The 14,932-nt window shown below is 50.0% G+C and overlaps 1 protein-coding gene across 1 annotated transcript; it reads left to right on the forward strand.

Annotated features, from left to right (window-relative positions):
* Window positions 1–543: 543 nt before the first annotated feature.
* Window positions 544–14,932, forward strand: LOC149383404 (uncharacterized). Its single transcript, XM_089627780.1, has 10 exons — window positions 544–711; window positions 765–1,414; window positions 1,738–1,987; window positions 2,129–2,749; window positions 2,912–3,001; window positions 3,418–3,508; window positions 13,643–13,996; window positions 14,163–14,217; window positions 14,758–14,863; window positions 14,921–14,932. Exons 1-10 carry the CDS (start codon window positions 544–546, stop codon window positions 14,930–14,932), a joined length of 2,397 nt encoding a protein of 798 aa, XP_089483906.1.

Raw genomic sequence — 14,932 nt, forward strand, 5'->3', positions numbered from 1 at the left:
TTGTTTTTGGGACTTATTTAAGACCCTGGTCATAACTCCCCGTGGTGTCGTTTTCCTGTTCGTGTCATTTGGGTGTCGTTTTGGTGTATCGTTTTCGAATTTCTTTTCATCACCTTCCTGGTCTCTGAGTAGTTCGGTACGAGCCTATAGAGAGTTTGAGTGAGTGGTAAAAGGCAGAGAGAATAACTATCGCCATTATCAAACACGAGTGCAGAGTGATACTTTGAGTGTAAACATGTGAGGGAGTGATTTTTGTGAGGTTTCTCTTTTTACTAACAATATCTTGCAGCAACCATGTCCAACAATGGCGACGAAAATGAAGGAATTCCAGACCGGAGGCTGATGATGCAAGCCATGATAGGAGAGATGCGGAGGATGATGAGGGAAGAGTTGGAGCCACTACGAGAACGTGTTGAGAGAGTGGAGAAAGGCTAACAAGCTCCTAACAGAGGAAGACGAAGACAGCCTAGGGAGGAGACAGAAGATGAGATGGAGAATGATTTTGAAGAGGAGGATTATAGGAGAGGAGGACGAAACGAGAGAATGTTCGAAAGAAGACAAGGAGGAAGGGACAGAGAAGACGGAGGAATTGGTGGCATCAAGCAGAAGATTCCAACATTCCAAGGGAAAAGTGACCCGGACGCCTACTTTGAATGGGAGACTAAAGCCCAGTTTGTGTTCAATTGCTACAACTACACCGAACGCAAGAAGGTAATACTTGTTGCCGCTGAATTCACTGATTATGCTATTTTTGGTGGGATCAGCTGGTGACGAGTAGGCAACGGGATGGAGAGGAGCCGATAGAGACTTGGGATGAGATGAAGGCCATCATGAGGAAGAGATTCGTGCCTCGCCACTATTACCGAGAGCTCTATCAGAAGCTTCAGCATCTACGGCAAGGCACTCGCAGTGTTGAGGAGTACTACCGGGAAATGGAGGTTGCCATGATCCGAGCAAACATAGAGGAAGATCGCGAGTCTACCATGGCCAGATTTATCAACGGGCTGAACCCTGACATAGCGGACAAGGTGGAGTTGCAGCATTATGTCGAGATGGAGGATTTGGTTCACTTGGCCGTCAAGATTGAGAAGCAGCTCAAGACGAGGGGTAGCATGCGGGGAAACCGATTCTCAGAACAACCTGCATGGAAGAAGACCTTCAACCGAGACGAGAAGAGCAGTTTCAAACCACGAGGGGACATAGCCAAGCCAAGCAGTTCCACGGCCCCAACCACATCTAATCCTGGTCCCAGTGCTCAAAAGAAACCGGAGACGTCATTTCAGCGAAATCGTGATATCAAGTGCTTCAAGTGCCAGGGAGTAGGTCACTTCGCAAATCAATGCCCGAATAAGAGGAGCATGACGATTCTTCCGATCGGAGAGATGGTTACTGACGATGAAGAGGAAGATCAAGAGTGTACCGGAGAAGAGTCAGACGAGGAAATTGAGGCACCAGCAGAGCTCGTGTTGGTCTCTCGACGAACTATGAACGCGCAGGTTGTACGAGATGATGAGGAGCAGCGTGAAAACATCTTTCACACCAGGTGCCATATTGGTGAGAAGGTGTCAGTGTTATCGTCGATGGAGGGAGTTGTACGAACATAGCCAGCGTTGCTATAGTGAAGAAGCTTGGACTTCCCACGACAAACCACCCTCGTCCTTACAAGCTTCAGTGGTTTAATGATGGTGAAGAGGTACGTGTCTACAAACAAGTCCTTATTAGTTTTCGGATTGGCAGCTATGAGGACTCAGTGCTCTGTGACGTTGCACCAATGGACGCGGGGCATATACTTTTGGGGCGGCCGTGGCTATTCGATCGGAGGGTGACTCATGACGGCTACACCAACAAGTACTCCCTCAGGCACAAGAACCGTACCATCACCCTCGCACCCCTTACTCCAAAGCAAGTTCATGAAGATCAACTGAGGATGCAACAAGAGAGGGAAAGGTTTGGGGCCCTAGAGAAGGGAAAAGAACCAAGGGATGAGGTAAAAACAGAGAGAAAACCCGAGAGGGAAGTGGGGAGTGAAAGAAAGGATGGGGTCATGAAAAACAAAATCGGTGAGAGAAAACAAAACAACTTCTTTGCGGGAAAGAGTGATGTGAGGAAAGCCTTCTTTGCCAAACAGCCGATGATTTTACTTGTGTACAAGGAGGCTGCCTTATTCACTAACCAACATGGCGAGGTTCTACCTACTGCCATTGTTTCTCTTTTGCAGGAGTTCAAGGACGTTGTTGTTCGAGACATGCCAACAAGACTACCACCGATTCGGGGGATTGAGTACCAGATTGACCTTGTACCCGGAGCCTCGCTTCCAAACAGACCGGCCTACCGAACCAACCCTGAGGAAACGAAGGAGTTGCAATGGCAAGTCGAGGAACTTTTGTCAAAGGGGTACATTAGAGAGAGCATGAGCCCTTGCGCCGTACCAGTTCTATTGGTTCCAAAGAAAGATGGGTCCCAGAGGATGTGCGTGGATTGCCGAGCCATCAACAACATCACGGTCAGGTATCGATTTCCCATTCCTAGATTGGATGATATGCTAGACGAATTACATGGTGCGTGTGTTTTCTCTAAGATTGACTTAAAGAGTGGGTACCACCAAATTAGAATGAAAGAGGGGGATGAATGGAAAACCGCTTTTAAAACTAAACTTGGGTTGTATGAATGGTTAGTGATGCCTTTTGGTTTGACTAATGCACCTAGCACATTTATGCGACTTATGAATCATGTTTTGCGTTCGTTCATTGGTAAATTTGTGGTGGTATACTTTGATGATATTTTGATTTATAGCAAGACCCTGGATGATCATGTCTTACACTTGCGTGAGGTTTCTATTGTACTCAAACGTGTACAGTTATTTGCTAACCTTGACAAGTGCACCTTTTGCACCGATCACGTTGTTTTCTTGGGTTTTGTTGTAAGTTCAAAAGGAGTGCAGGTAGATGAGGAAAAGGTGAAAGCTATTCAGGAGTGGCCGACGCCGACAAATGCAGCACAAGTACGAAGTTTTCATGGCTTAGCGAGCTTTTATAGGCACTTTGTCAGAGATTTTAGCACGATCGCTGCCCCGCTCACGGAGGTGATGAAGAAAAATGTGGCGTTCGCATGGGGGCAAGCACAAGAGGAGGCGTTCACCGAAATCAAAGGGAAATTAGTCTGCCTCCTTGTCTCGCATTACCTAACTTCGATAAACCATTCGAGGTTGAGTGTGATGCGTCCGGCGTGGGAATCGGAGCAGTTCTCATGCAAGATCGACGGACGATTGCGTATTTTAGCGAAAAATTGAGTGGGGCCACCCTTAATTACCCCACTTACGACAAGGAGATGTACGCATTGATTCGAGCTTTAGAGACTTGGCAGCACTACCTTTTGCCAAGAGAGTTCGTGGTCCACACCGACCATGAGTCACTGAAGTACTTGAACGGACAACAAAAGCTCAACAAACGGCATGCGCAATGGATGGAGTTCATCGAGCCGTTTCCATATGTCATCAAGTACAAACAAGGTGTTGTCGGCCCGTCTCGGACCGACGAAGAAGAAGGCATCGCTTTGACCCGCGAGACCGGCGTGAGGCCTTTGACGGCGAGACCTTGCCTCAGTCATTGGCCGGCCCAAACCAATGGCCGGCCCAAGGTTCAGCCGGCCAATGGCCGGCCGTATGCTCAGCCGGCCCAAGGATCAGCCGGCCCGTGACCGGCCCAAAAGTCAGCCGGCCAATGGCCGGCCATATGCTCAGCCGGCCCACGGCCGACCCAAAGGTCATCTAGCCACGCAGTTAACTCGGCCAATGGCCGAGTGAATGCTCCAGAGCCGGCCTTCCTCAGAGCCGGCCTTCCTCCGGAGCCGGCCTTCCTCAGAGCCGGCCTTCCTCCAGAGCCGGCCTTGCTCCAGAGCCGGCCTTCCTCAGAGCCGGCCTTCCTCCAGAGACGGCCTTCCTCAGAGCCGGCCTTCCTCAGAGCCGGCCTTCCTCCAGAGCCGGCCTTGCTCCAGAGCCGGCCTTCCTCAGAGCCGGCCTTCCTCCAGAGCCGGCCTTGCTCCAGAGCCGGCCTTCCTTAGAGCCGGCCTTCCTCCAGAGCCGGCCTTCCTCAGAGCCGGCCTTCCTCCAGAGCCGGCCTTCCTCAGAGCCGGCCTTCCTCAGAGCCGGCCTTCCTCCAGACCCGGCCTTAGGCCAAGGGGATGCCCAAAATGCCCCTTGGTCGCCTATAAATACCAAGGCACCTCCCTTGGTCCTGGTAATCCAATTTTGAGTCCCGAAACGCTGCCGAACTCATACTTCGCTCGTTTCGCTCACCTTTGGCTTCTCACCACCTCTAAACACTCTATATCCACCTCAATCCTACTAATGTTGAGCGTCGGAGAGGTAAAGAGAGGCACCCCCTCTGTTTCCCCTTTGTAGTTCACACCTCTTTCTGCTTGCTTTTCAGGTGCCTGGACGAGATTGACACCACCAACAGCTAAGGGACGGCTTGGGATACTAATCCCGATACGCTCGAGCCGAAGTGAGACCACTTGGTCTGACCTTGGGTCTAACCACTTTGGGCTCCTAAATAGTTGTCCAAAAATCAGCGACAACATTTTGGCGCTAGAAGGAGGGGATCTCTCGACCTTGGCGACACATCCCCTCTACCAGTCTTCTTCTCACTTCTACGACTCTCGAGAGATGAGTCATGGCCCCGCCATCGCCGTGGGCGCCCGAGCAATGGGCTCGAGGTGCGGCCTCCGAAGCCCCGTGCGTCGTCTTGGAGGGCAACCTCGTGATAACGAGAGCCAGCCCCGAGACCCGGCGAATGACCCCGAGGCTGCAGTCCGAGAGGACACGGCTCGAAGGCTCGCCGAACTCCTAGACCGCCCCGGCGTCACCGGCGCGCTCATCGCCGACCTCCTCGACTCCAACAACATCGACAACATCAACCACAAGACCAACCTCGACCACGCTATTCACAAAAGTGGACACACGCGCACGCTTCCAAGGGGACACCCTCGGGCGGCCGCGTCGAAACGTCAACTTTCTGATGAGCACCCGCACGCGCCCTCGAGGGGACACCCTCGGGCGACCACGTCAAGACGACAAGTGTCGAAAGGTACACGGGGGCGCTCAACCTCTAGGCCCCTCCAAGCTCTCCATCTGCGTCCAAAACCCCCAGGGAGATGACGACAACAATGGCCGTGTCGTCTATCGAGAACGTCACTCAAATGACGCACTCTCGCCTAAAGTGATAGGGACGGCCGCCGGAGACTTGAGAGATCACCTCAATTCCCGGAAGGAATCTCATGAGAGCGACTTGAGGGAAAAGCTCAACGCCCAGCGCGAGATCGCGAGCAAGATCGTATTGGGGCGTCAACCACCTGACGCTGCTAACTGCGCACCTAACAAGAAACGCGCCTCCACACTCGCCGCATCGGCCGTCGCTCCCGACTCGCGAAGGAAGAGGCGCAGAAAAGGTCGAGTCCCTAATGACCTTCCTTCTCCAACCCCGAAGCGATCCTTCATCCCGCTCAACACAACGCCCGACCCGATCCTGAGCTTACGCCGCGATGAGCTGGGAAGCCCCGCTCCACTCACAAAGGACCCCGCGAAGCGAGATCGAAGTAGGTTCTGCGAATACCACAAAGATCACGGGCACGTGACGATCGAATGCAACCAACTTAAGAAGCGAATTGATTCCCTAATTCGAGGTGGGGACTTCAAGGAATTCGTCGCATCTGCTAGCAAGCCATGATTGTCGCGACTTCGACCTTTAAATTCACGCCCGAACCCGATCGGCTTCGTGATCACTTTTATTTCGAAAATGTAATTTCTTCTTTTTTTCAAAGAAGGCCAAGTGCCATGACTACCTGTAACGACCCCCTTTATTGCAATAAAAAGTTATTCTACACATGACAACCTTTTTGTATACCTCCAACACAAGAGTTTCTTGGCCTTCGTTTCACAAATGCGAGAAACTCGGGGGGCTAACAGGGATCAATGCTCAATCAAAAACAACTCAACAACAACTCAAGAAAAAAATAGTAAAGTCTCAAGGGACCGATGGTTAGGCCGAAGGTCCCAAAGAAAGACTTCTCACGTAACTCCTCGAGATGAGTTCATTCCTCGAGTCGTGTTTCGAATCTGCAAGTCGACCGATAATCCTCGCGCCGACTCTTCACGTGGCTCCTCGTGCAGGCTCTACATGAGTCCTCGAGTTTAGTCCGAGTCCGCGAGTCGACTGATACTCATCGTGCCGACTCTTCACGTGGAATTGATCTAGGGTTTAAGAAAAAGATTAAACGCTTCGGGAAGCGGCGGAATTTTAAAAAATTTCTTTACAAGTAAAAACAGTTTTTACTAACCTAGACAAAGAGCAAGTACATGTAATTAAAAACTAATATGAGCTAGAAGTTTACTAACCTTTCTTGAAGCTTGAACTTTGAAGAAGCTTTTGGAAAGTTTGCAACGCTCGTCTCCCCTCGCAGCACGTCTCTCTTTCTTTCCTCGGCACCTCGAGCAACCACGAAAGTTTCTATCACTAAATCACTCGAAATAAAGGAATTAGTGAGTGGGCACTTTTAAACACTACGACTTAAGAACGAGTCTTGAAGTCGCAGAGCTAAACACTAGGTCGAGTGAGGACCTAGGTGCCAAAACAAGAAAAATCGAAAATAAACTAGAAAGAGAGAGAGAGAGGAGTTAGGCCAAGTTCTAGAGAGAGAGTCTCTCAAATCTCTTAAACTTGGATGAATGAAATGTGAGGAAATGAGGGTCCTATTTATAGGAGAGGTCTCACCTTCAATAAGGTAGTTTCCTCTTCTATAGAATATCACATATTCATGAGCAAAATAACCCTTATTTCCCACTTGAGAAACTCGGCCAAACAAGGCTTCTAGAAGCCTTGATTTGTTTCCTATTTTGTTCATGGCTTGCCTTTTCTCTCAACATGGCCGAAGTTCCCTTATGCATCCTTATGCAAATTTGTTTCCTCTTTTTCTTTTGGCAAGTATCTAAATACATTTATGCACCAAATAAACTCTCCTATTTCTCTATAGGGTAGGCGCCCAACATGTCTCTAGAAGGAGCTTTTAGAAGCTTCTTCATTTTATTCATGAGAACATGAAAAAGGCCCATTAAGAATTTTCAATAAAACTCTTATCAAATGAAATTAATTCACGAGGCCCAATGATCAAGTCATGGCCGAGTGACTTTTTAAGTCATCAAATGAACTTGTCAAAAAATTTATTGACATTCATTTCATCCTTTGTCTCAAAAGACAAAAATACCCTTTTGACTATTTTCGTTCTCGTTTTGACTTAGCTTCCAGTTTAACTATTCCTATCGAAGTGATTCGTGACAGTGACCTCATGGACCCAAATGAACAAAGCTTGAGTTAAACACTTGGACTCAAAAGTTCACAAACCTTTTCCAAGTTTAGCTTAATGCCAACTGACTCCACTAAAGAGCTGACACTGAAAATCTCTCGGGTCAAATGAATTTATTTTCTACTCAAGAATTCGACCTAATTATAATGAGCGGATCCACTGAATATTATCTATGTTTACCCTTCATGAATGTCATCAGCTAGTCGGGATTTACTAAATTACCATTTTACCCTTCTAGCTGCTATTTCCTCAACTCCTTTGTCGCTTGTGAATAAGTTAGAAACAATGTATTGACGAGGAGCTAACAAGTCACATTGTTTCATCCAAAAGAGTCAGGACTCAATTTGGACACTGGCCAGTTCATTTATTCACACTCCAAGGAACAAAGCATGAGGTGACATGCATTGCATTTCAGCAATCTTGTACATGAATTCCATATCTATGAGAACTTCACAAAGTTACTCATGACATACTCACAACTTAGTACTTCACCAATAGGCCCTGTTCGGAATCACATAGTGAGTCCGAACTCTGACTTTCTCAAATGGGAATACTAAGCTGTGAAATGGCATGTCTCATTTCAGGATTAAGGTAAGCATGATGCAATTCATACATAGTGACTTCGAGACATAAGAGGTTAAATGGTTTGTTCTTATCTTGTCTCTAGAAGTGCACTGGTCAATTAAGTACCTTCGAAAGATACCTAGAAGAACTATAGAGTCTCCAACTCTCAATGCCTCATAACCAGACATCATAGATTCTTCTAACAATCGTACTGAGGTCAATAGTCCTTTGACCCTAAGATTGCGAATATATCGTTTTAGCAAACTACGAAGAGTTTGTTCATGCAAATCTACATTTGTCTCTTCGTAAGTTGTTAAGTTTGTTTATGGACTAAAAGACTAAGGTTTTATCATAAAGCTTCAAACAAAGAAAGAATGAATGAACGTTTCAACTTTATTATTAAATGCATAGGCAATTACAAGCAAGAGTCTTCACGAGACTTTATTACATCAAATGTACAAAATAAAGACTACAACTCTTCTTGTGGGCACCATTGACAACAAACTCCCACTTGACTCAAAGAAGATGTGTGTAGTCCTTCATGCCTAATCCCTTTCGAAGTTGGTCGAAGACCATGTTCGCTAGGGCCTTGGTGAATAGATCTGCCAGAGATCTACTTCACCTCCACGTCTCCGCGTTGCGCGATCTCTCGAATCAAATGGTATTTCCTCTCAATATGCTTAGAGCGCTTATGGCTTCTTGGCTCCTTTGAGTTAGCGACAGCCCCACTATTATCACAATAAAGGGTCATGGGCTCGTCGACGTTTGGAACAACTTCCAAATACTTAAGGAATTTTCTAAGCCATACAGCCTCTTTGGATGCTTCACAAGCAGCCACATATTCTGCTTCCATTGTGGAGTCAGCAATGCAAGATTGCTTAATACTTCTCCACACAACAGCTCCACCATTAAGGATGAACACAGATCCCGAAGTGGATTTCCTGGAATCCTTATCCGCTTGAAAATCGGAGTCGGTATATCCCATCATAGTCAGGTCAGTACCTGAGTATGTAAGCATCAAGTTCCTAGTTCTTCGAAGATACTTAAGAACATGCTTAACATCAATCCAGTGCTCGGGTCCAGAGTTGGATTGGAAACAGCTAACTACGCCAACGTCGAAATAGATGTCAGGTCTAGTGCAAAGCATAGCATACATGAGGCTTCCTACGGCAGAGGCGTAAGGAATTTTCCTCATGTCTTCAATCTCTTGCCTAAAGGGTGTTTGTCCCTTCTTGGAGTCTTGCATCGAGAAGCGATCCATCACCTTATCAATATAAGATGCTTGAGAGAGCGACAGGGTCCGGTTTTTCCTATCTCGAAAGATTTGGATCCCCAGAATGTACGCGGCTTCTCCTAGATCCTTCATATCGAATTGCTTAGCCAGCCAGACCTTAACCTCAGATAAAGACTACAACTCTTCTTGTGGGCACAATTGACAACAGCCACTTCGTCTAGTCGAGCTCGCCATTTCGTCTAGTCGAGCTGGAGCGACTTCATCTCTTTATCCAAACGTCTTTGGATTCGGTTCGTCAGTTCACCCAAACGTGTTGGGCTAACTCTCTCGAAGCAGAAAGCAAATAATAATAATAGTAAAGTCTCAAGGGGTCGATGGTTAGGCCGGAGGTCCCAAAGAGAGACTCCTCACGTAACTCCTCGAGATGAGTTCATTCCTCGAGTCGAGTTCGAGTCCACGAGTCGACAAGCTACTCCTCGTGCCGACTCCACATGGCTCCTCGAGATGAGTTAATTCCTCGAGTCGAGTTCGAATCCACGAGTCGACCGATACTCCTCGTGCCAACTCTTCACGAAACTCCTCGTGCAGGCTCTACATGAGTCCTCGAGTCGAGTTGGAGTCCACGAGTTGACCGATACTCCTCGTGCCGACTCTTCACGAAACTCCTCGTGCAGGCTCTACATGAGTCCTCGAGTCGAGTTCGAGTCCACGAGTCGACAAGCTACTCCTAGTGCCAACTCCACATGTCTCCTCGAGATGAGTTCATTCCTCGAGTCGAGTTTGAGTCCACGAGTCGACAAGCTACTCCTCGTGCCAACTCCACATGTCTCCTCGAGATGAGTTCATTCCTCGAGTCGAGTTCGAGTCCACGAGTCGATAAGCCACTCCTCGTGCCGACTCCACATGGCTCCTCGAGATGAGTTCATTCCTCGAGTCAAGTTCGAATCCACGAGTCGACCGATACTCCTCGTGCTGATTCTTCACGAAACTCCTCGTGCAGGCTCTACATGAGTCCTCGAGTCGAGTTCGAGTCCACGAGTTGACCGATACTCCTCGTGCCGACTCTTCACGAAACTCCTCGTGCAGGCTCTACATGAGTCCTCGAGTCGAGTTCGAGTCCACGAGTCGACAAGCTACTCCTCGTGCCAACTCCACATGTCTCCTCGAGATGAGTTCATTCCTCGAGTCAAGTTCGAGTCCACGAGTCGACAAGCTACTCCTCGTGCCGACTCCACATGGCTCCTCGAGATGAGTTCATTCCTCGAGTCAAGTTCGAATCCACGAGTCGACCGATACTCCTCGTGCCGATTCTTCACGAAACTCCTCGTGCAGGCTCTACATGAGTCCTCAAGTCGAGTTCGAGTCCACGAGTTGACCGATACTCCTCGTGCCGTCTCTTCACGAAACTCCTCGTGCAGGCTCTACATGAGTCCTCGAGTCGAGTTCGAGTCCACGAGTCGACAAGCTACTCCTCGTGCCAACTCCACATGTCTCCTCAAGATGAGTTCATTCCTCGAGTCGAGTTCGAGTCCACGATTCGACAAGCTACTCCTCGTGCCAACTCCACATGTCTCGTCGAGATGAGTTCATTCCTTGAGTCGAGTTCGAGTCCACGAGTCGACAAGCTACACCTCGTGCCGACTCCACATGGCTCCTCGAGATGAGTTCATTCCTCGAGTCAAGTTCGAATCCACGAGTCGACCGATACTCCTCGTGCCGATTCTTCACGAAACTCCTCGTGCAGGCTCTACATAAGCCCTGGAGCCGAGTTCGAGTCCACGAGTCGACTGATACTCCTCGTACCGACTCTTCACACATCTCCTCGAGACGAGCTCTTTCCTCGAGTCGAGCTCCGAGTCCGCGAGTCGATCGGTACTCCTCGCGCCGACTCTTCACGAAACTCCTCGTGCAGGCTCTACATGAGCCCTTGAGTTGATTATCGAGCCCACAAGCCAACTAACCACTCCTCGTGCAGGCTCTACATGAGCCCTCGAGTTGTATCCCGAGACCACAAGTCAACTAACTACTCCTCGTGCAGGCTCTACGTGAGTCCTCGAGTTGAGTCCCGAGTCCGCGCTCGCCGTCCAGCTCGTGAGCCGAAAGGCAGCGAGTTACAAATGGGTTTCAAAGGCTTGCGTCCGCCAGGACGTATCTAGTCTAGCCAGCGTCCACGGGAAACCTCGCCACGCAAATGTGGCACCGCGCTCGCCGCCCAGCTCGTGAGCCGGAAGGCAGCGAGTTACAAATGGGTTTCAAAGGCTTGCGTCCGCCAGGACGTATCTGGTCTAGCCAGCGTCCACGGGAAACCTCGCCACGCAAATGTGGCTACGCGCTCGCCGCCCAGCTCGTGAGCCGAAAGGCAGCGTGTTACAAATGGGTTTCAAAGGCTTGCGTCCGCCAGGACGTATCTGGTCTAGCCAGCGTCCATGGGAAACCTGGCCACACGAATGTGGCTCCGCGCTTGCCGCCCAGCTCGTGAGCCGAAAGGCAGCGAGTTTCAAATGGGTTTCAAAGGCTTGCGTCCGCCGGGCGAATCTGGTCTAGCCAGCGTCCACGAAAAACCTCGCCACGCAAATGTGGCATCGCGCTCGCCGCCCAGCTCGTGAGCCGAAAGGCAGCGAGTTTCAAATGGGTTTCAAAGGCTTGTGTCCGCCGGGCGTATCTGGTCTAGCCAGCGTCCACGGGAAACCTCGCCACGCAAATGTGGCATCGCGCTCGCCGCCCAGCTCGTTAGCCGAAAGGCAGCGAGTTTCAAATGGGTTTCAAAGGCTTGCGTCCGCCGGGCGTATCTGGTCTAGCCAGCGTCCACGGGAAACCTCGTCACGCAAATGTGGCATCACGCTCGCCGCCCAGCTCGTGAACCGAAAGGCAGCGAGTTTCAAATGGGTTTCAAAGGCTTGCGTCCGCCGGGCGTATCTGGTCTAGCCAGCGTCCACGGGAAACCTCGCCACGCAAATGTGGCATCGCGCTCGCCACCCAGCTCGTGAGTCGAAAGGCTGCGAGTTTCAAATGGGTTTCAAAGGCTTGCGTCCGCCGGACGTACTTGGTCTAGCTAGCGTTCGCGGAAAGCCGAGTCACACAAACGTGACACCAAGGCCCCCCGAGGCCCAAGCCGTGCTAATCAATCACGCCTTCGCTGGTAGGTCGAGAAAATAAGCCACGCACAGTAAAGCCGTGCAAATCGATCACGCCTTCATTGGTAGGTCGAGAAGATAAGCCACGCACGATCAACCCGGAACAAAAGCCGTCCCTCGCGACGCACGAGAGTCGTCCCTCGCGACGCACACAAGCCGTCCTTCACGACGCATTGAAAGCCCGTCTACGATGCGACCACAAACTCGAGAGCGTTTGTCCCGGGTCCACACGTTAGCCCAAGTACTGAGTTTCCGCTCGACCCACGCTCGACCAGAAACTCGGGGGGCTAATGTTGTCGGCCCGTCTCGGACCGACGAAGAAGATGGCATCGCTTCGACCCGCGAGACCGGCGTGAGGCCTTTGACGGCGAGACCTTGCCTCAGTCATTGGCCGGCCCAAACCAATGACCGGCCCAAGGTTCAGCCGGCAATGGCCGGCCGTATGCTCAGCCGGCCCAAGGATCAGCCGGCCCGTGACCGGCCCAAAAGTGCTCAGCCGGCCCACGGCCGGGCCAAAGGTCAGCCGGCCCAAAGGTCATCTAGCCACGCAGTTAACTCGGCTAATGGCCGAGTGAATGCTCCAGAGCCGGCCTTCCTCAGAGTCGGCCTTCCTCCGGAGCCGGCCTTCCTCCAGAGCCGGCCTTGCTCCAGAGCCGGCCTTCCTCAGAGCCGGCCTTCCTCCAGAGCCGGCCTTCCTCAGAGCCGGCCTTCCTCAGAGCCGGCCTTCCTCCAGAGCCGGCCTTGCTCCAGAGCCGGCCTTCCTTAGAGCCGGCCTTTTTCCAGAGCCGGCCTTGCTGCAGAGCCGGCCTTCCTCAGAGCCGGCCTTCCTCCAGAGCCGGCCTTCCTCCGAGCCGGCCTTCCTCCGAGCCGGCCTTCCTCCAGAGCCGGCCTTCCTCAGAGTCGGCCTTCCTCAGAGCCGGCCTTCCTCCAGACCCGGCCTTCGGCCAAGGGGATGCCCAAAATGCCCCTTGGTCGCCTATAAATACCAAGGCACCTCCCTTGGTCCTGGTAATCCAATTTTGAGTCCCGAAACGCTGCCGAACTCATACTTCGCTCGTTTAGCTCACCTTTGGCTTCTCACCACCTCTAAACCCTCTATATCCACTTCAATCCTACTAATGTTGAGCGTCGGAGAGGTAAACAGAGGCACCCCCTCTGTTTCCCCTTTGTAGTTCACACCTCTTTCTGCTTGCTTTTCAGGTGCCTGGACGAGATTGACACCACCAACAGCTAAGGGACGGCTTGGGATACCAAGCCCGATACGCTCGAGCCGAAGTGAGACCATTTGGTCTGGCCTTGGGTCTAACCACTTTGGGCTCCTAAATAGTTGTCCAAAAATCAGCGACAACACAAGGTAAGGAGAATGTGGTAGCCGATGCCCTTTCTCGAAGGTATGTTTTACTTACCACTTTAGATGCTAAACTGCTTGGTTTTGAACATATCAAAGAGTTGTATCCAGAAGACCGAGAGTTTAGTGAGATATTTACGAAGTGTGAGAAGATGGCGTCGGGAGATTACTTTAGGCATGATGGATTTTTGTTCAGGATTGGTAGACTTTGTGTGCGTAGTTGTTCTCTTCGGGAGTTGTTAGTTAGGGAAGCTCATGGTGGGGGCCTTATGGGACATTTTGGGATAGCAAAAACTCTAGGAGTGATCCAAGAGCACTTTTATTGGCCTCGCATGAAGCGTGATGTTGAGAGGATCTGTGGTAATTGTGTCACATGTAGGAAAGCTAAGTCGAAAGTTCAATCACACGGTATGTATACACCTTTGCCTATTCCTAGCTCACCTTGGGTAGATATATCTATGGATTTTGTGTTAGGCTTGCCTAGGACTAAGCGAGGTCGTGATTCTGTTTTTGTAGTGGTTGATAGGTTTTCAAAGATGGCACATTTTATCCCTTGTCACAAAACCGATGATGCTTCTAATGTTGCTGATTTGTTCTTTGGAGAGATTGTTAGGTTGCATGGCATGCCTAGGACGATTGTCTCGGATAGGGATACCAAGTTCTTAAGTTACTTTTGGAAGACCTTATGGGCTAATTTGGGTACTAGGTTGTTGTTTTCGACTACTTGTCACCCCAAAACTGATGGTCAGACCGAAGTAGTTAATAGGACCTTGTCGACTTTGTTGAGGGCAATAATTAAGAAGAATATCAAAACTTGGGAAGATTGTTTACCACATGTTGAGTTTGCTTATAACCGCGCTATTCATTCATCTACTAAGTTCTCACCCTTTGAGATTGTCTATGGTTTTAACCCACTAACGCCGTTGGATTTATCTCCTATTCCTATGTCTGAGCATGTGAATTTAGATGGTGAACAGAAAGCAAAGCTTGTTAAGCAGCTTTACGAGAGGGCACGACTCAACATTGAGCGAAGAACAGAGCAGTATGCGCAGCAAGCCAACAAGGGCCGCAAGAGAGTGATTTTCGAACCTGGTGATTGGGTCTTGTTACATATGCGCAAGGAGCATTTTTCGGAGGAACACAAGTCCAAACTACAGCCGCGTGGCGATGGACCATTCCAAGTTATTCGCAGGATCAACGATAATGCCTACAAATTGGATCTTCCAGGTGAGTATAATGTTAGTGCTACATTCAATGTGACTGACTTATCTCCTTTCGATGCAGATCATGATTTGA

Source organism: Urtica dioica, chromosome 10, assembly GCF_054948205.1.
Source record: "Urtica dioica subsp. dioica isolate 48M chromosome 10, U.dioica_male_clone48M_v1_H2, whole genome shotgun sequence".
Classification (NCBI taxonomy): Eukaryota; Viridiplantae; Streptophyta; class Magnoliopsida; order Rosales; family Urticaceae; genus Urtica; species Urtica dioica.